Source organism: Eretmochelys imbricata, chromosome 1 (assembly GCF_965152235.1).
Source record: "Eretmochelys imbricata isolate rEreImb1 chromosome 1, rEreImb1.hap1, whole genome shotgun sequence".
Lineage (NCBI taxonomy): Eukaryota > Metazoa > Chordata > Testudines > Cheloniidae > Eretmochelys > Eretmochelys imbricata.
In genome coordinates, this window is record NC_135572.1 from 354,882,850 (window position 1) to 354,902,425 (window position 19,576).

At 52.7% G+C, this 19,576-nt stretch overlaps 1 protein-coding gene across 1 annotated transcript; it reads left to right on the top strand.

Annotated features, from left to right (window-relative positions):
- The first annotated feature begins 857 nt into the window (after positions 1-857).
- ZC3HC1 (zinc finger C3HC-type containing 1) lies at positions 858-15,066 on the top strand. The gene is made up of 10 exons (XM_077837495.1): positions 858-996; positions 3,043-3,154; positions 3,401-3,551; positions 4,938-5,021; positions 5,500-5,627; positions 7,281-7,438; positions 8,125-8,368; positions 11,929-12,135; positions 12,955-13,164; positions 14,436-15,066. Exons 1-10 carry the CDS (start codon positions 860-862, stop codon positions 14,502-14,504), a joined length of 1,500 nt encoding a protein of 499 aa, XP_077693621.1. The 5' UTR covers positions 858-859; the 3' UTR covers positions 14,505-15,066.
- Positions 15,067-19,576: the final 4,510 nt, after the last annotated feature.

The window sequence follows — 19,576 nt, forward strand, 5'->3', positions numbered from 1 at the left end:
CTCCCCGCTATAGAGCCGGCAGTGTAGACGCACCCTCAGTAACCCTCGCTCCCCGCTGTAGCCCTCGCCCCCCACTATAGAGCCGGCAGTGTAGACGCACCCTCAGTAACCCTCGCTCCCCGCTGTAGCCCTCGCTCCCCTCTATAGAGTCGGCAGTGTAGACGCACCCTCAGTAACCCTCGCTCCCCTGTATAGAGTCGGCAGTGTAGACGCATCCTCAGTAACCCTCGCTCCCCACTATAGAGCCGGCAGTATAGACGCACCCTCAGTAACCCTCGCTCCCCTCTATAGAGTCGGCAGTGTAGATGCACCCTCAGTAACCCTCGCTCCCCACTATAGATCCGGCAGTGTAGACGCACCCTCAGTAGCCCTCGCTCCCCGCTATAGAGCCGGCAGTGTAGACGCACCCTCAGTAACCCTCGCTCCCCGCTATAGAGCCGGCAGTGTAGACACACCCTCTCTTTATTCCCCTTACGCTCCTCCCAAGCCCTGTCTCCTTTTCAGGGAGGCTCCCTGTAGTGGGGATGGATCTGGAGGCTTCCCCCTATGGCAAGGGTAGGGTGACCAGACAGCAAGTGTGAAAAATCGGGACTGGGGTGGGGGGTAATAGGTGCCTATATCAGACAAAACCCCAAATATCAGGACAGTCCCTATAAAATCGGGACATCTAGTCACCCTAGGCAAGGGGGGCGGGAGGATCTGGCTCAGTGGCTGCCCTGGGAGGCGACTCCCCTTACTCCAGGGGTGGGGGTGGAGATGAGAGGGCCCTGGAGCGCCCGCCGTGTGGGCCCGGAACGGGAGTTCCCCGGCTCCTTGTTTCCCTCCTCCGCGGGGGAGGATTACACAGTGCGGGACCAAGATGGCGGCGCCCAGCGCTGCGGCCCCGGAGGGCGAGGAGGGGCCGGGGGGCAAACCGAAGTCCCCAGCCGTCACCCCCCAGAAGATCCGGGAGCTGATAGACGGGGGGATCGCCCCGGAGGAGGCCGGCCCGGAGGGGTGAGCTGGGATCTGGGGGGGACACATAACAGCTGCCCCTGGTTCATCTCCCCGGTTACCCCCCGTGGCTCCTGCGTTGGGCCCAGTGGCGGGGGGCAGCAGTCCCACACCGGGTCAGCCGGGCCGCCAGCGCGGGCACCGTTCGGGCCACATGGGCCCAGACAGGCGAGGTGTCCCTTTCGAGCCGGGCTGGAGCGAGGGCCCCCGGGTGGTCCCGTCCCTCACGGTCCGGGGAGTGGAGGGGGGGCGATGAACCTGGCAGGGGCTTTAGGAGCATTGTAGTCTGGGCCTCTTATTTGCCTGGCCAAAGGCAGGCGTCTGCCCGTTCGTCCCTGGCATCTCGGAGGAGGCCGGTGTTTGCCTTGCGATGGGCCCGATTGTAGCTGGCACGTTGTCAGCGCAGCCCCATGGTTGGGTCCAGTTTGCACTAGCCTTTGTGTTTACAGTGGCTGGCTCTCAAGTGGATTTCTTTTCCCGTTGTGAATCAAAATTGACTCCCTGCGTGGCTAGTCTTAAGCACGGCCCTGGTTATGAGTGGTGAGGAAGTGTAGGAGCTGAAGATGGGCCCCCAAGTTTTTGGCTGGGGTGACATGGAGGGTTGTGGTATTTTTTTAAAGGTGACCAAGAATGGGTGGAGTGGGGAAGGTTTCAGAGAGGATATTAAAAGTTCAGGTTTGGCCAACGGTTAATTTAGAATTGGCAGCAACATATTAAGGAGGTGAAGTCTATGCATCAGGCTCTGATGTGGAATTGGATGGAGGCTCACAAATGAAGACAAAGATTTGTAATTCATCAGTGAAAAGATCGTGGTTGAAACCATCTAGCAAGAAGATATAAAGGGAGAAGAGGACAAGATAAGGGGGGACTCTCACATGGAGAGGGAGGAGGAAGACCTACTAAAGGAGGTGTCGAAAGGAAAAGTTGGAGAAATAGGAGGAGAACCAGGAGAGGACAGAATTACAGAAACCAAGGGAGCACAAGATTTTAAGAAGGAGGGCGTTATTGATGGTGTCAAAAGCAGCAAAAGCAGCCCAGGCTCAGTCAAGGCCTCTGGATGCTACCAAAAGAAAATATTAAATACAAAATTCACACTTTTTCTCTCAGTCTTCTGTTCACCCCAGAAGCTAATGTAGCCTTGAGATGGGAAGAGAACAATGTGATCTTGCTCCCAGTCTTGTGCCCTGTCATAGAATCATAGAACTGTAGGACTGGAAGGGACCTTCAGAGGTCATCAAGTCCAGGCCCTTGCACTCAAGGCATGACTACGTAGTAGCTAGACCAGGGGTTCTCAGACTGGGGGTCTGGACCCCTCATGGGGTCATGAAGTTATTACATGGGGGGTCACGAGCTGTCAGCCACGACCCCAAACCCCACTTTTCCTCCCGCTTTTATAATGGTGTTAAATTAAAAACACTTTTTTATATATTTATAAGGGGGGGGTCACACTCAGAGGCTTGCTATGTGAAAGGGGTCACCAGTACAAAAGTTTGAGAACCACTGAGTTAGACCATTCCTGACAGGTGTTTGGAGATTTTTAAGAACAGGTTAGACAATGATGGAGATTCCCCACTCTCCATAGGCAATTTGTTCCTGTGCTTAACTATCCTGATAGAAAGATTTTCCTGGTGTCCAACCTAAACCTCCCTTGCTGCAATTTAAGCCACAGAATCATGCTGCTTCATCACAAAGTTCTCAGATTTAGTATCAGTTTTCCATATTACTTCACCAGATTTGGAAAAGAGGTGTGGGAACCCTCATGGAAAATGCATGTCACCAGCTGTTACTGATCAGTGTCAGGAGATTGAGCGCTGATGTTTAGTGTACATCTTTGTTCCACTTAATTGGCCTTTGTTTTGTTAACACTTCTTAGAATCTAGGGTTTGTAGGACTTTTGGAAGAAATTTGTTTTGAGGTTAAACTTGAAGGGTGAGATTGGTAGAGGTGTTCTGGACTCATTGCTGTAATATGCATTTTTCTAGAACATTAATTAAATCTTTACGCAGAAGGCAAAGGGACTTTGCTTGCTGACCTGTTGCTTTATTTTAGAAAGGACACATCTGCCTTGTCAGAATCAACTAATGGATCTTCACAAACAGATGCTCTTCCTTTGGAGACAACTAGTAAAGAAGCCTTCTTCAGCAGAGTAGAAACGTTTACTATATCCTTTTTGGTGCTGAGCTTTCTGTGTCAAAAGCTGACCTATCCATACACTCCCCCCAAAAACCAACCCTGAATTTCTCATGGCAGTCAACCTCCATGCGTGTCTCTTCACCCAGCCACTCCATTTCTTAAAAAGTGGAAAAGGTGTCCTTCAATAAAAACCCAGGTGAATTGTTTGGTTGGCCCAAGTATTTATTTGAATACGGTTGTGATGTCTCTGTATTGTTGTCCTTAACATGAGCACTCTTTGAAGTGGGCAGGCAAACCTCATGACCTGTCCCCCCTGATATGTGCCAAATATGGATGGACCAATATAGAGAGTGACATGCTGAAGTGCTCCAGCTGCCAGGCCTTCCTTTGTGCAAGTTTGCAGCTGGCATTTGACTTAAACAAGTGTACGTACAACAGTCTCTCCATACAGATGATTGCTTAGTTCCTAATCTGGAAATAAAATTAAAGATTTCACATCAAAGTACCTAGAGCAGGCCCCTAAATTCATACTTGGGCATATACATTTGGTATTTTCAATAGAAGCTGGGGCTATTCGGTAGCTCTGAAAATGGAGCCACTTATTTAGCAGGTTTAAGTTCATGCACCCAAGTTTAAAAACACCCTTGGGTTTTAAAGATCATAAAACCTCCTGCTTTAGGGCATCAACTGAGCTCTACTACTAGGGGCTGGGAAGAGATTTCCCTGGGGGCAGGTTATTCCATAAGTGCCTACTGCAGGGTTTCTTGCACCATGTCCTGAAGCAGCTGGTACTGCCCACTGCAGGGACTATCTTTTTGTTCTATGCTTGGACAGCGCCTAACACAAAGATATCCTGGTCCATGCCTTGGGTTCTTAGATGCTATGGCAATACAAATAATAATGGGCCACTGCTCTGAGCCAGTCTGGCATTTCCTTTGTAACAAAGAATTTATGGGGAGTTGTTAGCAGTTAAACTCTCTCTACCTGTTATGTTCACTTTATGTTGTTTTTCTCTAGTCTAGCAACCAATCTCAAGTTTTTCCCTTAGCCTTGGAGTACGATGTTTCACCGCCCTTTAACTTGCTCTCCTTCCCTGTACATTCCTTTGCCTTGAGACCATATTAACCTACACCCGCAGTTGAAACTGGAGCTTTCTGCTTCTTTTGGTCAAGTTCTTAATTTCCAAGTCCCCATCACCTGGACACTGGCAAACTCCTACTGTTTCATGATGAGCACTGGGGGCAATGTGCTAAGGGAGAGGGAGGGTTTGTGGCTGCAGGGAGGTGGAATAGGTTTTGCCTGGCTGAGAATGTCCCCTTCTTTCTCTCGTAACCTGCCCTGCTCCCCACTGCTGCTGGTTCCTGACTGCTCCCTCAGAGAATGAACCAGTGTGGGAAGAGAGAGCAAGTCCGAAGGTAAGACAGGGCAGGGAGAAATGAGTGTGGGGCCCAGTAGAGTTATCTGCAGGGAAGAAGAGCTGGTGGGTCAGAGAGTATGAGGCAGTCTGCCCCCAACGGGATGGGGTCCTACTATAGGATAAGGGGAAGGGAACAGGAGATGGTTTAAGATGAGGTGTTAACATCTGCAGTAAGTAACTTTTCAGGGTTTCTGCAGGCCAGATTTGTATGCAGCCATCCATGCAAATATCAATCAAAATGACAGCACCCTAGACATTAGAGCTACAGCTGTTAGCTGTCATCCAGCCATCCCTCTTCTCCTGAGCTTTGTCCAACTAGATTGAAACATTCAACATGCTTCCTGTGGAAGATTATTCCGTAGCTACGTAAATTTTAGTGCTGTTTGCCTTTCAGACAAGGAGAGGTGTGCGGAGCTGAAGAAAGCTTTGTGTACGGCCCATGAGAAGTTCTGTTTCTGGCCCGACAGCCCCTGCCCAGGTAGGTGTCACTAAGTCCAACCTGGCCAACAGTCCAAGAATGTGCTCTCTTTCTTCCTTTCTAGTGTTACTCCCCCCTTCTTTTGTACTGGCCTTCTCATAGCATTGCCTTCAATAGCATCTACCTTCAAGGTTATTACAGTCCCTTTTTACAGAGAGAGATGACTGTTAAAAACTGTAATTGGGACGTGGAGGGGATTGCGGGACTCAGGGCATTTGTAAAGGGGTTAGAGAATTTATCTTTTTTAAAGCCCTCGCTTCACTATGAAGTTGGGCCACGTTTCAGCAATGGATCAGGCTTAAAGGTGACCTGAAAAGAACAAAATAGTAGGTCCGTGCTCCTTTTTGTGCTTGGCCTTCTAACGGCAGGAAGACCCTTATTTTTAATTTGGCATCACTGATTCCTCTTCTGTCTGAAATGACGAGCGTGCAGGGATCTGTATCGAAACTGAAGCCTCCTGCTTCTTGCTTCCCAATAGATCGCTTTGCCATTTTACTGGTTGGTGAGCCCATAGCCCTTATCAGTGACTTCCTGGATCGCTTTCAAAGCCTGTGTCAGCTAGAACTTCAGCTGCCCTCTCTGAAACCGGAGGATCTGAAAAATATGGTGAGTTTGCATTCACCATTGGGAGAAAGGTGGGGCGGGGGTTAGATGAAAGTGCCTGGCATGCTGGCATTATATAAATCCATATAAAAAATATCATTAAGGTTGAGACCTCAGAAGCCAAGAAAGGCTAAAGTTGAGAGTTGCCTGGGTAACCTTAGCTCTGCCCCTTGCACATGCATCATCCTACAGTTTTAATAGTCTGCATGGGTAACCCAAGGTGTTCGCTGATGTTTGAGTGCTTAATTTTGCAAACGCAGCATTCTCCTAACAAAGGTTTTGGTGTGGAATTTCCTCAGGTTTTTTCAAGACGGTTTTAAAAATTGTGTCCACTAATTGCACAGTTTGGGGAGGCAGCCCCCGAAAGTGGGTTTTTGTGTCACAGTGTTGCAAATGTGCATAAAGATGTCATCTGCCTCAGGTTCCCACTGCTCCATGTGGAAACGCTTCATGGAAAGGAGGCCGTGGACTCCTTTTTGTACAGCATGCTCTTAGCTGCAGAGGGAAGGAGGCCAGGCCTACCAGCAGACCCTCACCTCGATAACAGTAACTTGCATGAATCAGTGAGGTGTCCTGAGCAGGAAGTAGCCACCAGCCTTGTCTCGTTAGCTTCACGGGGATTGTAAGGTAGAGCAACCAGAAAGTAGCAGCCTATAAACGCTCATCTTCTAATGGTTGCCCAGAGCACTGGGTCTAGTGCCCATCAGCCATGTGCTAAGGCCCATTGCTATATTCGGGTGTTTGGTTGTCTCTCAGTATGACACCAGGGTGGAACTTATTTGCTGGAACCAAGGGTTCATCAGTTGGGTGGAAAGGAATAACAGTGGAAATGGTTGACTTCACTAGCTCCATGGATAGTATATATATTGGCTTAGGGCTTAAAATCCATAAGGGACATAGGCAGTGGGCAATAAACACATTTCTGTATCCCATCTGTCTCCTTTCTAAATCTCTGTTCTGAAAAGGGCCTCCCTGACAATGGGACCCTGGGGCTCCTTCCTTATTGCATCTCAGCAATTCCCCATCAATGTACTCAGTTTACACACACACACACTCTCTTTCTCTTTCTCTTTCTCTTTCTCTTTCTCTTTCTCTTTCTCTTTCTCTTTCTCTTTCTCTTTCTCTTTCTCTTTCTCTTTCTCTCTTTGGGATCTGAGAGTCAAGCTGGGTTCATTCTGGCTCCTGCATCATCGCCAGTAACGAAGATTCTGCAGGCCACTTTCCATTTTACCTGTGCAGCCTTCTGGGGGGTGGAGGTTAGTCCAGCGCTCAGAACTTTGTTGATGATTCTGTTGATCGTGCATGAGGCAGGATAGACTCCATCCCCCTCTCTGTGTTGGTTCTGAAGAGATAACAGGAGTAGAAACTTACAATGGTCGCTAATGTCTGCCGCTCTGATTCTGGAAACACCCAGGGAACTCATCTGAGGAGTAAGAAGATGCCATTTTTTCCATAGCCATTTTCCTGATTGCAACATTATAATCATTTATTTATAGTACAGTAGTACTGAGATCAGAGCCCCACTGTGCTAGGTACTGTACAAATAGAGACAGTCTTTGCTCCAAGTGTGTCCCGTGTATTGGAACTCTGTCTGAGGGAGCACAAGCATGGCTCGTGACCCGCCCAGACCGTGACTGAGTTGTGTGTCCTCTGCAGTCCTTGACAGAAGATAAAATCAGCCTTCTCCTGCATCTGATCGAGGAGGAACTTGAATGCAAAACCGAAGGGGAGAAAACATCAATGAAATTGGGCTCTGACATCTTTCAAGTACACGTCCCTGCCTGCATCCTGGCCCTCTGTGGCTGGGCTTACAGGTCAGTAGGTGACTAATATCTGATGGTGAAAGCTAAAATGCTGCTTGTAAATGTCATACACGTGCTTCAAACTGTAGGTAGCACGTTGCTGTAATTTGCTATGAAACCTATCAGAAACTGAGGGGTCTGGAACACAAAGGACTGTCCTCTCCAATATTGCCTCTCCAGGGCCTGAGCTTCCAATGTTTAACGAGTGTCATCCTCTAGCTGCTATGGTTGCACAGAAAACCCCCCAAACAATGAAGTGAGGTAACCACTGCAGAGATAGACATCTGCCTGAGTTGACAGAGAGCCTGAAACTATAGCTCTGAGCTGTCAACTGCCCCGTTAACTTAGATGCCAATGATGGTATTTCAAAAAGATGTCAACACTGCTGATTATTTCACTGATCATCAAAGCATGGAAGAAAGGAAAGGAAGGACCATGCGAAGAGCTAACTGAGGTGTGTGTGCAAGTTGGTATATAGATTTAAAATGTGCAGGCTTTAACAACGCCTGACGGGGGTGTGCAATGGTTTCCCGGAAGTGGGAGCTCAGCTTTCAGACATTTGGGGACCACTGGACTAAATGTTTAGTCGATCAAATACAGCTGCTTGTTCTAAAAATCAGTATCCATTTTGAGGGAGTGCCTAGATTTGTTCCTGACTTTCTCTCCTCACCCCGCTCTACCCTGCCTCCAACCCACAGCCCTTCGTCAGGGTCCATGCACCTCCCGGTGATCACGTGTTCCCGCTGCATGAGGAAGGTGGGGCTGTGGGGTTTCCATCAGATTGAGTCTTCCATGCTCGAGTTGGACTCTTCCTTTGGACTCGGCAGCACTCCCACCACGCCCACAGAGGCGCGCATGGACCGAGCCCCACTGGTGCCCACGTCTCCCCGCAGGATGATCACGAGGAGCCAGGATACGACGTTTCCTCCGGGCTCAGAGCAGGTAAGCTTCACCTCTCTCGGTCGGAGAGGTCCCTCCAGGATTCTCTGGGAAGGAGGTTTGGAGAGAGATTGAGACAACTAGCAAATCTGTGTGCGCTGAAGCCCTGTGGCCTTGTGAAAAGACCTGTGATTGCAATGTGTATCGAAGACCTTCATGGCAGTGTATTTACTATCCCAGCTTCAGACGTGCTGTTTGTATAGAGTGAGATGTGCGTCCTAGGGAAGGAGAAAAATGTCTGGGCCAGCATGATGGTCTAGTGCAGAGCTGGGCAAACTACAGCCCACGGGCCACATCCGGCCCGCGGGACCCTCCTGCCCGGCCCCTGAGCTCCTGGCCTGGGAGGCTCCCCCGGCCCCTCCCCTGCTGTTCCCCCTCCCCCGCAGCCTCAGCTCCCTGCGCCGCCGGCACAATGCTCTGGGCGGCGGGGCTGCGAGCTCTTGCCGGGCAGCGCAGGTGCAAAGCCACCAGCCACCGGTGCTCCAGGCAGCGCAGTAAGGGGGCAGGAAGCATGGGGGGTTGGATAGAGGGCAGGGGAGTTCGAGGTGGTGGTCGGGGGAGGGGCTGTGGATAGGGGTCAGAGGGCAGGGAACAGGGGGATTGAATGGGGGCAGAGGTCCCGGGGGGGGCAGTCATGGGGGGGTTGGATGGGGCGGTGGGGGGGGGCAGGGGTTCTGGGGGCAGTCAGGGAGAAGGGGTGGTTGGATGGGGCAGAGGTCCAGGGGGGGCAGTCAGGAATGGGAGGAGGGGTTAGATGGGGCGGTGGGGGGGAGTCAGGGGCAGGGGCTCCGGGGCCGGTCAGGGGACAGGGAGTGTGGATGGGGTTGGAGTCCCGGCGGGGCCGACGGGGTGAGAAGCAGGAGACATTGGATAGGGGTCAGGCCACACCTGGCTGTTTGGGGACACAGCCTCCCCAACCAACCCTCCATACAATTTTGGAAACCCGACGTGGCCCTCAGGCCAAAAAGTTCACCCACCCCTGGTCTAGTGACAGCCCCATGTGTTGCCACTCATGGGATCTCGGTTTGGGTCCTGCTCATGGCCGCTGAGCCAGGTGGGTTGGGACGGCTGCAGCAGAAAAGACGAGTGGGCTTCTCACACTCTAGTGACCCCCCCTCTGCTTTGGCCAACTGAAGCCAGGTCCCTGCCTGCAAAGAGCTCAGGCAGCCCTCCACCAGCGAGTTGGTTTGCTGGGGTGGAGCTCCCTGCATAGATCTGAAATTAGAACATCCCTCTTGGGAATGTTAAAGCGACATGATCAGGTAGTTTAAGGCCAGGTAGGGACTTCCCTTAGCACTGCTGTAATCGTGCTGGAAAGCAGCCTCCAAGTGCCACCTGGGGGGGATGGCTGATGGGGGGGAGGCTGTGGGAATCACGCATTCTGCTGAGAGGATAAATCCCCCCAAATGGCCACTGTCCTGGCCCTTGTGCTAGACAAGAGGCTGGGCTCAGTTGTGATGAACGTGCCGGGGACTCTTTAAAGAGGCCACTGAATGTGGACAAAACCCAGTGGTTTTCTCTGGCTCCCAACTCCAGAAACTAAACCTAGCCCGTGCTGCTTAATCACAGGGGGGTTTCCCTAAATTTTGGCCTGGACTCTGCAGGTAGAGAAGTGTCTGACTATATTACAGCACCGTGCTCTGCAGCTACTCCAGATTTGCACCATTTTAACTGGGGTCAGGATCTGGTCCCAGGTGGATACTTGTGGTGGATTTCTGATTTACAACACAGTCGCTGGCAGCCTCCTTTTGCCATTGCCCCCCAGTGAAGATGGCGCCTTGTTTGAGCCAGATCTGCAGACATGAGCATTCTTTCCAATGGAATCTGGTTCCGATGCCCAAGCACCAGGCATCTCTTTAAGCTGGTTATTGATACCCTGGCGCTTTTGCGCTCAGGGTCGGATTAGTCTCTTCAAGGCTCCAAGGCAGCTCTCCCCCAGCCTGGGCTCTGTCACGCTGCCGTGTTTCCAGTCTCTCCGCTTTTCTGGGGCGACCCCCTGCAGGCCTGTGGGACCTGCATCCTTTCATCCCTCTCTTGTGTGATGGCATGAAAGAGAGCTTTGGTGCCGTTATCAAGGCCAAGTTCACAGAGCAGCCCCAGCTTTGCTGCAGAGTGACGGGAGATGAAGCTGCGAAAACAGCAGGACTGAAGGATTTCATTATAAATCAGGGAGCATCGTGTGCTGTGAGCACCAGTCCCTCTCACCCGTGCAGATTGAAGCCAGGTCCCTGGGAGAGACCACTGGGGAAGAGGAGGAAGGGGTTACTTCTGTCTCTTTTTAAAGTGCCGGTGGGAGGTGCCTGACTGTGGGCCCCACAGGCTGGAATTTTCTCTACGGCCCAAACTTTCCAAAGTGGCCATTGATTGCCTGCATCTTAGGCCAGGTTTGCCGAAGTGCTGAGCACCCACAGCTCTCAGTGACCTACTCAGCTGTAGGTGATCAGTGCCAAGGGGAATCCGTCCCCATGGGTCTCTGAAATCCAGGCACCTCCATCAATGTGGCTTTTGAAAACGTTGGCCTCTGACTGTTTTTATTTATAGACCTCTCTGGGGCGGTAAAAATCTCGCAGTGAGTCGGGGAAAACGCCCCCAACGTGCGCTCTGTCCGTCATCCCAAAGCTACCCCTGAAAATTCAGCGAGCAGGCTCGTTCTGGGAGTGTCTAGTTGCGTCTGCCCGCTTTGGGAATAGCACTAAAGTTGTATCCAGGCCATTGGTGAGCTAGCTGGGGCAAAGCCTAGAGGGTGGGGAGAATCCCCTTTGTTCGAGAGCCTCAGCGGGTTTTTTTGCGGAGTGGGGATGCGAATGCTGTCGTTTGCTCAGGGAGTCTGAAGGCTAGCCGCGTTCAGATGCCTGGGGATGAGCGCGGAATAAATCCCAGGGCGTTCTGTAGCGCCCGTGTAAACGCTCATTTCCTGGCTGGGTGGTGGTTGCATTTTGATGCATTTTTACAGTTGCACGCCCTAGGATCCGTCACTCAAGTCGCTGCAAACTAATTGGGCGTGGACTCTGCCGAAAGTGCTAAAACCCTTACACCGGGCACAGCGCCACGTCCTGTGCAGGAGGAAGTATGACAGCTAGGCTCAGTGCAGCACGTCCACCTCTCCTGCAATGGTGCTGGCGTCAGAGGTCAGGAAGCCTCAGCAGGGCCTTGCAGGTGGAAGGCGAGGGGCAGCAAGCCGTGTTTGTTGTGGGCAGTGGCCTGTGCCGTCTTTCGTCCCGCACTCAGGGGGTCTTTTCAGGCTGGTTGTCTGGGGCCAGCCCTGGAAACGTGCTCTCCGATCAAAGGTCTCCCCGAAAGCGTCAAGCTGCGTTTGGGTAAGGCTGGCTGTGCATGGATCGGTCGGACTGGGGAAGAGAGGTAAGTGATGTGCCAGCCACTCGGATCTGCTCCCTACAGCACCTAACCAGGCTCTAGAGCTGGGCTGAGCAGTACTAGGCACGAGGATCTCCTGTGCTTCGAGTGCAGGTCCCTTCCTCCAGCAGCTGAGGAAGTGCTGGCGGCCGTGGGAACTCTGCTGTCCATCAGGAACTAACGTTCCCCTCCCTCCTTCCCACTGGTAGCACGAGAAGAGCCCGTCCCCCGTGACAGCCCGTATGCGGAGCTGGGATAGCTCGAGCCCCGTGGACCGGGCCGAGCCAGAGGCATCAAGCCCGTCAACGAGGAGCCGCCCGGTAACCCGCAGCATGGGGCAGGGGGACAGCGTGGAGGTGCCATCCAGCCCCCATAGGAGAGCCAAGCGGGCACGCCTTTGCTCTTCCAGTAGTTCGGTGAGTGCCTGGCCACGCGCCCGAGAGGATTTGCCACTCTCTCAAGAACCCAGGTCAGGTTTTCCCTGCTGCTGGCAATGTCTTTGCAACTGGCTTCCTCTTCCATGTGTTACTCTGTCCTGGCTACATCCCCTGAAGCAGAGAGAACATCACCACCACCCCTTCCAGTTAGTTTCCATCTTTCTATCCAGCTTGGGGAAATTAAACCTTCTGCCTCTTCTCAAATCTGGCAAAGTCAGATCCTTTTGCAGGCCCAGGCGGGATTGGGAGGAAGATACCTCTAGGTTGTGGATTTGAATCCAGATAGGCCTGGTTGTGATGGGAAGTCGCTTCCCTCTGGTGGCTGCTTGGTGGCCTTTGTGTAACGAATCAGGGTCATGGAGTGGTATCCTTGCTGGTGGGACAGGTGTCACCTTGTCAAAGCACCATCATTGCGGTGAATTTGCTCCCTTAAACCTCAACAGAGGGGCCATGGAAACACTCTTAAAGACGGCCCCTCCAGCTCAGTGCTCACGTGCACAAATGGGAGACTTGAGAGGGCTGCTGCAGGGTCCACTGAATGTGCTTCTTTCCCTGGCAGCTATCAAATACTTTCCACCCACGCTGTGGGGTGGAACCTACTGTCCTTCCCCAGACATCCCTGGAGCTGAATGACACCCGTGTCCTAGGTGGTGGTGCTCTGCTGTTCTCTGCTGCCCTGGAGAGGGCTCCCCAGCATGGCTTTGGAGGCTGGAGTTGGGGGTGATTTTAAATCAGTGTCTGACTGTATTATTGTTAATAACGTCTCTTTAAAACAAGTCGTCACTCCTCTCCCTGCAGGACACTCCCACTAGAAGCTTCTTTGATCCCAGCTCTCAGCACCGCGACTGGTGCCCTTGGGTCAACCCAGTCCAGGAGAAGGCTATCTCAGGGGACATCAGCGACCAATTGGAGCTGACGTCTGTGAAGGCGGAGCCTGGCTGGCGGGTGGTGCTGAATGTTCTCCTGGCGGCCAGGAAATCAAACAGAGCAGCTGACGCAGAGCTTGTGGTGAGAGCTCTAGCAAAGCCCTTGCTGGGATGATTTAGTTGGGGTTGGTCCTGCTTTGAGCAGAGGATTGTACTAGATGACCTCCTGAGGTCTCTTCCAACCCTAATCTTCTATGATTTTATGAATTGAGATCCCAAAACTGAAACCCACCTCAACTTTTGCACAAACACACCCCCCGATCTCCCAAAGGCCTACTCCAGTTTGCTCCAAACTTGGCATTAAAATTCTACTTTGGGCTGAGATCCTACATACAAAATTTGGGGCAGCTTGGTTCTGATCCGCCAGAAAGAGTTTTGATTCTAGTAGCCCTGACTGACGCATGCTGGCTGGCGTCTGCATGTCCATTCAGAAGCAGCTGGAGCGTCATCCACTTTCCAGCTCCACAAACCCACTGACTCAAACTGCCCCAGCTCTCTAAGGGAAGAATTAGCAGGAGCCTGAAGCTGCTAGTAACTTACACAGATGGAGTCAGATGAGTCTGTCTATCAGGAGGAAAGTGAAGGTGAAACCAGAGCCCGGACAGTGTAGAAGGTGCTGAAGATATTTACAGCAACCCCTATGCAGCACACATGCATATATAAATCAACCATGTCAGAGAGGGACTGTCGGCATAGCTATGGAGAGATGATAGTCTCTGTAGAGAAGGTTGAATCTAGCTTCCCATTATAAGCCTGGTTTTTGACATCACTACCTCTATCTTAGCCAAAACTGGCCCGAGTTACCCCAAAAGGCAGGCGTCGGGGGGAGTAAAATGACAAACCGCTTGTGCTGGAGAATGGCCTTTGTTCTAGCTTGGGGCAGGGCCGGGGAGGTTGGGGTTTTAGCATTTGTCTTTGAAGATTCAAGCGATTTGTGTCATGGGCAGAATTGCTGGGTGTCTGTCCAGCTGTCATCTGGGCAAGCCGCTGAAAGCTCCTAGAGTTTGACAGATACTTTATCAGGCTGGTGGAACAAGCATAGGTTGGAGGTTAGTGCCCAGGCCTGGGAATCAGGAGGTCTCAGTTCTATTCCTGGCACCGACTCTATCACTGCCCCATTCCATGCCTCAGTTTCCCCTTCAGTAAAATGGGTTATCTAATAAGGGCTCATGTCTGTACAGCAAGTGTGACCCTTGGATGAAAGGACCGGTGGTTCTGTCCGGTACCACTTTCTCGGTGTGTCCTCTCTCCTGTGGCTTTAGAGGGAACCTCCCCCAGCTGGGCCATTGGGGTGCGACTCCCTGCTGGAGTGACTTGACCTTTGATTGTCCCCTTGTTTCCTTCTTGTTGCAGAGCCTCTCGGTAAAATCCTGCAAGGTGTTCCGGATATTCCGGCAGTGGGAAGCCGCGTGCTCCTCCTGAAGACGCTTGGCCCTGGCCAGGGAATGCCTGCCAGACGGGCAGCATGGGACATTGGGTTGGGTTAGAGAGAGAGCTGCTTGGCAGTTGCTTGCCAGGCAGCTCCTGGAGATGCTCCTCCAGGCCCGGCGAGCAGCAGGAGCCCTTTCCTTGGGGATGCAGGTAATTTGGGGGTGGCCAAAGCACAGTGTGAAGGCCACGCTCGGCCCTGGCTGTAAACCGCAGCCGACAGCAGTTTGATTTGAAATCCCGGGTGAGCATACGGGCATGTTTGCCGAAGCCTACACCCTTCTTGCAAGCTGCCACTGCAGCTCTTGGAGCCACCGGCTTTGGATAGCCCCCTACCGGGTCTGCATTTCCCCCACCTCCAACCAGAGCGGGCTCCATGCGGGGAGGATCTTTTCTGCCAAGGAACTACGTCCATTTCATTGGTGAGTGCAACAGAGGGGCCGAGGCCTGTCCCTCACTGCACACCATACAGGGGCCTATGCGCCAGGGCCCTGCTGGCTTGGGGATGTGATGACAGGTAGTAATAAAATCTTTCACTTTTTTTTTTCTTTTCCGCTTCAGCTGTCTGGCACTCCTTCCTTTCAGGGGTGGGGCTGACCAGTGACACGCAGCCTTAGGCCTGGGCAGTGTTACACAGTTCTGTTCTGCTGGGGTCCCTGCTCCCCACACATGGGCACAACACCTCCCCCGATTCCCTGCCAGCAGACCCACAGTACCTTTCCTGCTCCACCACCGGGCGCAGGGTGTCGCACCAGAAGCTCTGGCACCTCGGAAAGAGCCAGGCTGGCTTTGTCCACAGGTCGGGGGGCTCCAGGCAGGCATGAGGGAGCTTAGAGGAGGGGGAGGATCCAATCATGGCTGCATAGGTCATTTTCTGCAAGGCCCCATGGAACCTGTGATGCCTTGACCGCACTTCTGCTGGGACTGGGAGGCCCAGGCCGTGCTCACGGTGACCCGGGAATCGCGCCATGAGCATCCAGCCCAGTTTGGCCAACCCAAGAAGTTTGAAGAAGCGTCTAAACGTGCAGGAGCTTGCCCAAGCCCTGCTGGATTAACCGCTCTCCAGCAGGTCAATGCAGAGAAAGAGGAGGCCGTTCTGTAGCCAGAACTGGTTCCTTAAATCTACCCCCGTTAGTGTCTCTTCTTCCCCCCCACTCCTTTCGCTCTGGCAAGTGGTAATAATTCTGAATTCATATGGTGCCACTCATCCCATAGATCCCAGGATGCTTCACTTGTTATACCCCCTGGTGTTACTAAAATGCAGCTACCTCTGGTATGGTGCAAGGCAGCCAGCCAGTGCAATGCACAGCGCTGGCAGAGGCTGTTCAAGGACACTGAGCAAACCCTCTTGAGAAGGAAGTTATAAGGCTCTCTAATAGCCACACTGCACAGATGGGGCCTCTGCATTTCACATCTGCCCCGCATGGAACTCTGCCTTGGAGGACGACAAACTAAGCTGCCCCTGCTGGGATTTGAACTCCTGCTTCTAGGGAATCTGGACATGTCCAGCTGTCTTGAAGGACTTTTATAGACTAGTTCATTGACAAGCCCCTTTTGGCCAAGGGTCCATGTGCCCTTGATGTATCTCCTGCCTGCCCCAGGTGCCCACTGCACCTGTTGTCACTGCTCTTTGGTCCACCCAGCTCTGGATCAATCAGAATATGGCTAGGTGCCAAGGTGATATGCGGTCAAATGGTGGCACGAGAGCCCCCAGGCCCCGCAAAATACACGATGGAAACTACCTGTGTTCGAGCCCCTGAATGCAGCCAACCACGAATCCTAAGAGCCAGCCGAGTAAACACCGCCCTCCCCCGGAAACCTCTTCCACAAGAAGGGGCGTAGTCATGGACAGACCTGGCTCCGGCTGATTCATGATCAAACAGCCGGCTCGCTGGCCACGTGACATCTCCCTCGGTGCTGCCACCCCAGCAGAGGCCTCGCAATCCGTGCAGGATTGGTGCCCGCTAGCACCACTTACTGTCGCTGTCCCACCATGCGTGTCCCTTCTAGGGGATCCCCCGCAACTCGCCCCACCCGTGCCGTGCTCCCTTTCGTTTCTATCCAGGATTCCTCTCCTCTCACCCCAATGGGACGCTGTCGCCTACATTTTTTCTCAGTTAGCTACAAGCTGAGGTTGACTATTCCTATGTCCACCTCTAGCCTCTTTACCAACGTGGATTAAAACCTATAATGCCCCTCTCAGGTAGGTCATGTTATATTATCCCCATTTTACAGTTGTGGAAACTGAGCCAGAGAAGTTAAGGTTAGCCCAGGGACCGAAAACAAACCCCCATGAGCTGTGAATAAAATCAGGCCCCAGCAACCCCCTGCCCAGAGCCGGGCCTGGAACCCGGGAGTCCTGATTCCCAGCTACCTGATCCAGCCACTCCGTGGGACGGGTTCAGACTAATATTGTTCTTCCCTCTGCATTTGAGGTCACCTACTTTTTTATAAAAGCTTGTTGTGAGGGTAAAGTTACAATAAAACGCTTTACAAATTCCATCAGGCGTGGCTTACTTGGGGTCAGAAGTTTGGACTGAGTGGAAACGGGGAGTTGAACTTTAACCTCCTGTCTCGCTGGAGACTGGCTTTGTTAATGTCAGACCTTTGCACTGGGCAGCATCTCCTCTCGCACCTTGCTGGGGTCTAAGGCTCAAGCTTCACTTGGGTGATCCAAATTCAGCTCCCTTTCCTGGGGCTGGGCTCGCCCGGCACCCTCCTGGCTTCGAAAGCTGAGCTACGGTGAGTGGGTGTGTCTGACCTTTCGAAGCCTGATGTCTTATCTGCAAGGGCTCTGCCTTCCAGTGATAAATCAGCAGGGGGAAGGGAGCTCGGCTTGGGATTTTGCCAAAACCACACACACCAAGCGAACCAGCTGTTTTATTCAAAAAACCTCCAGCAAATTCATAGGCCGTGGGCTCTGTCAGCAACAAGCTCTTGCTCCGATACTTGGCATGTAACTGTTCCCCCGACACTTCTCCATAGGGGACGCTTCCTTCCCTTCGTGATCCTCTGAACCGAGGAGATGGGAGCAGGACCATAATGTGTAATTAACGGTTGTTAATAGCGAACTCCCCAGCCACGCCTCTGCTGTGTCCCTCGTGGAGGGAGGTGAACCTTTCAAGCTCCGTGTTAAATCACTCGCAGCTTCTTTCCATGGTGCGATGGGTATGGCCCAGGCCCCACCAGGGTGCTCACTAGCAAAGCCAACAGCAGGATCAGGGCCTAGAGCTGGCAGACAAGTAGCCAGGTATTGCTGTCACCATCTGTGTCCTTCCACGCTGCCTCCGGTGCTAGATTGGAGCACCCGCCCCCAATCGGTCCGCTGAGCCTCCAGCCCCTCTAAAGGCTGGCTCTGCCCCCGAAGCAAGTCCGAGTCCATGTTTGTCTCCAGTAGTCACTTGATAAGTCAAAAGATTCTTTTCCTAACATGCCCTGCCCCTGAAGCTGAGAGCCAAGCTGGGCTCTTTCCTTCTCACATCATCCCGAGGAATCAAGTTGCCTTCCCAGACTGGAATGTAGCAAGCGCGTGGGCTGCTGATGTGCAAGGAGAAAGAGAATCCACCTGGCTCTCCTGTAGCCGGGGTGGCTTGAGGGGAGCGAAATGCTGGGACGTCCGTCTCCCTGCGTTGTCTATTCAGACTGTTTGAGCCTGTGCCCGATACCCTTGCTCGCCTTGAGTCGTGCCTTACTCCTGGAGTAGTCCTGTTGATTTCTGACCCGAAGCTCCTTGAGACCCTGCCCAAGCTCAGAGCCCCCTTGTGCTGTGCAGCCCTGCTCCGAAGAGCTCCCCAGCTAAACAGAGGACAGACACGGGGTGGGAGTGGAGACAGGCACTGGGGGTGGGAGGGGGAAGTGTCTTCCCCAGAGTCATACAGCAGCTGTCTGCCTATGCGGGGAACAGAGCCCAGGTCTCTGCTGGGTCCCAATCCTGTGCCCTGCTTACCCAGTTGTCTGTGACGTGCCAGCACGCTCGTGGTCCTATATAAACACGAGCTCCTTATTTGTGTCTGTGCTGAAAGCCGTGGAAAGGCGCAGCACAGGCCAGAGGGACAATGAGCCGGAAAATACCCATTCAAATGATTTATTGACCCTGCTGCTTGTCACCCGTTCGTTTTCATTGCCATGCTGCCAGGGCTGCAGGTAGCCCATTGTCCTTCGAGGCCCTGCCCAACAAGAATCAGAGTTAGAGCAGGGTTTGAGTAACACGCCCTAGCCTAGGCTCCTCTGGGGGCTGGGCCATTGGCGGGTGATCACCCAGAGCCTATGCGTGTGGTTCCATGGATGGGTGATCTCTCCTGGGCCAGGGAGAGGAGTGATCCATGCAGGCAGTGTGGCCTAATAACTGGAGACCTGGGTTCTAGTCTCGGATCTGTCACTGCCCTGCTGGGTGATCTTGGGCAAGTCACCTTGCTGCTCTGTGCCTCAGTTTCACCTTCTGTAAAATGGGGATAATGAGCCTGACATCCTTTGTAAAGCGCTTTCTGATCTGTCTGTCTTTTATGGGAGTCCTCTGCTGCGGAGGCCCTGAAGGTCCGTCTGGTCTCCCATTCAGCATCTAAGGGAGGCCACTAGGAGTGAGTGCATTGGTAGAGCGAGGGAGGGCGTCCCAGGCTGGGACGGTCTGTTTGGTAACCTGAGATAGAATTTGGGGTTTCATTTCTGATACTCTTATATCCTTACTAACGGGTGAACAAAGACGCTGGGTGTTGCTTCTGCCCAGCCAGATGGGTTTGTTCATATAATGAGAAAAAAATAAGAAACAGAACGAAAGTATCACTGGGATGGTGGAAGTGTAATCTACGAGCGTACACTGGAAGGCTGCCTGGCGCCTCTCTCAAGCCAAGGTCAAGCAACCAGTTAGGAGGGGCCAGGGGGATGTGGGGGAGGTATAAGAAACACTAAAAGCCAAAGAAACGCCTGTCCCTGATCAAAACACAGCCTGCTTCCTCACCCCTCCCATGGGATCCAAAAGAGGTGGCTCCCAGACTCGCAACCCCTCAAGACGGAACGTAACCATAAACAGTAAGGGGTGGGACCCAGGGCGGGCACTTCAGGTATAATTA

What these genes read in the sequence shown, in the direction of transcription:
- ZC3HC1 (XM_077837495.1), top strand. Translation starts at nt 860, where the DNA reads ATGGCGGCGCCCAGCGCTGCGGCCCCGGAGGGCGAGGAGGGGCCGGGG. An exon ending in GGCATTTGACTTAAACAAGT is followed by an intron (nt 3,552 to 4,937) that starts GTACGTACAACA and finishes TTTGCCTTTCAG; the next exon opens with ACAAGGAGAGGTGTGCGGAG. An exon ending in TTTGCTCTTCCAGTAGTTCG is followed by an intron (nt 12,136 to 12,954) that starts GTGAGTGCCTGG and finishes CTCTCCCTGCAG; the next exon opens with GACACTCCCACTAGAAGCTT.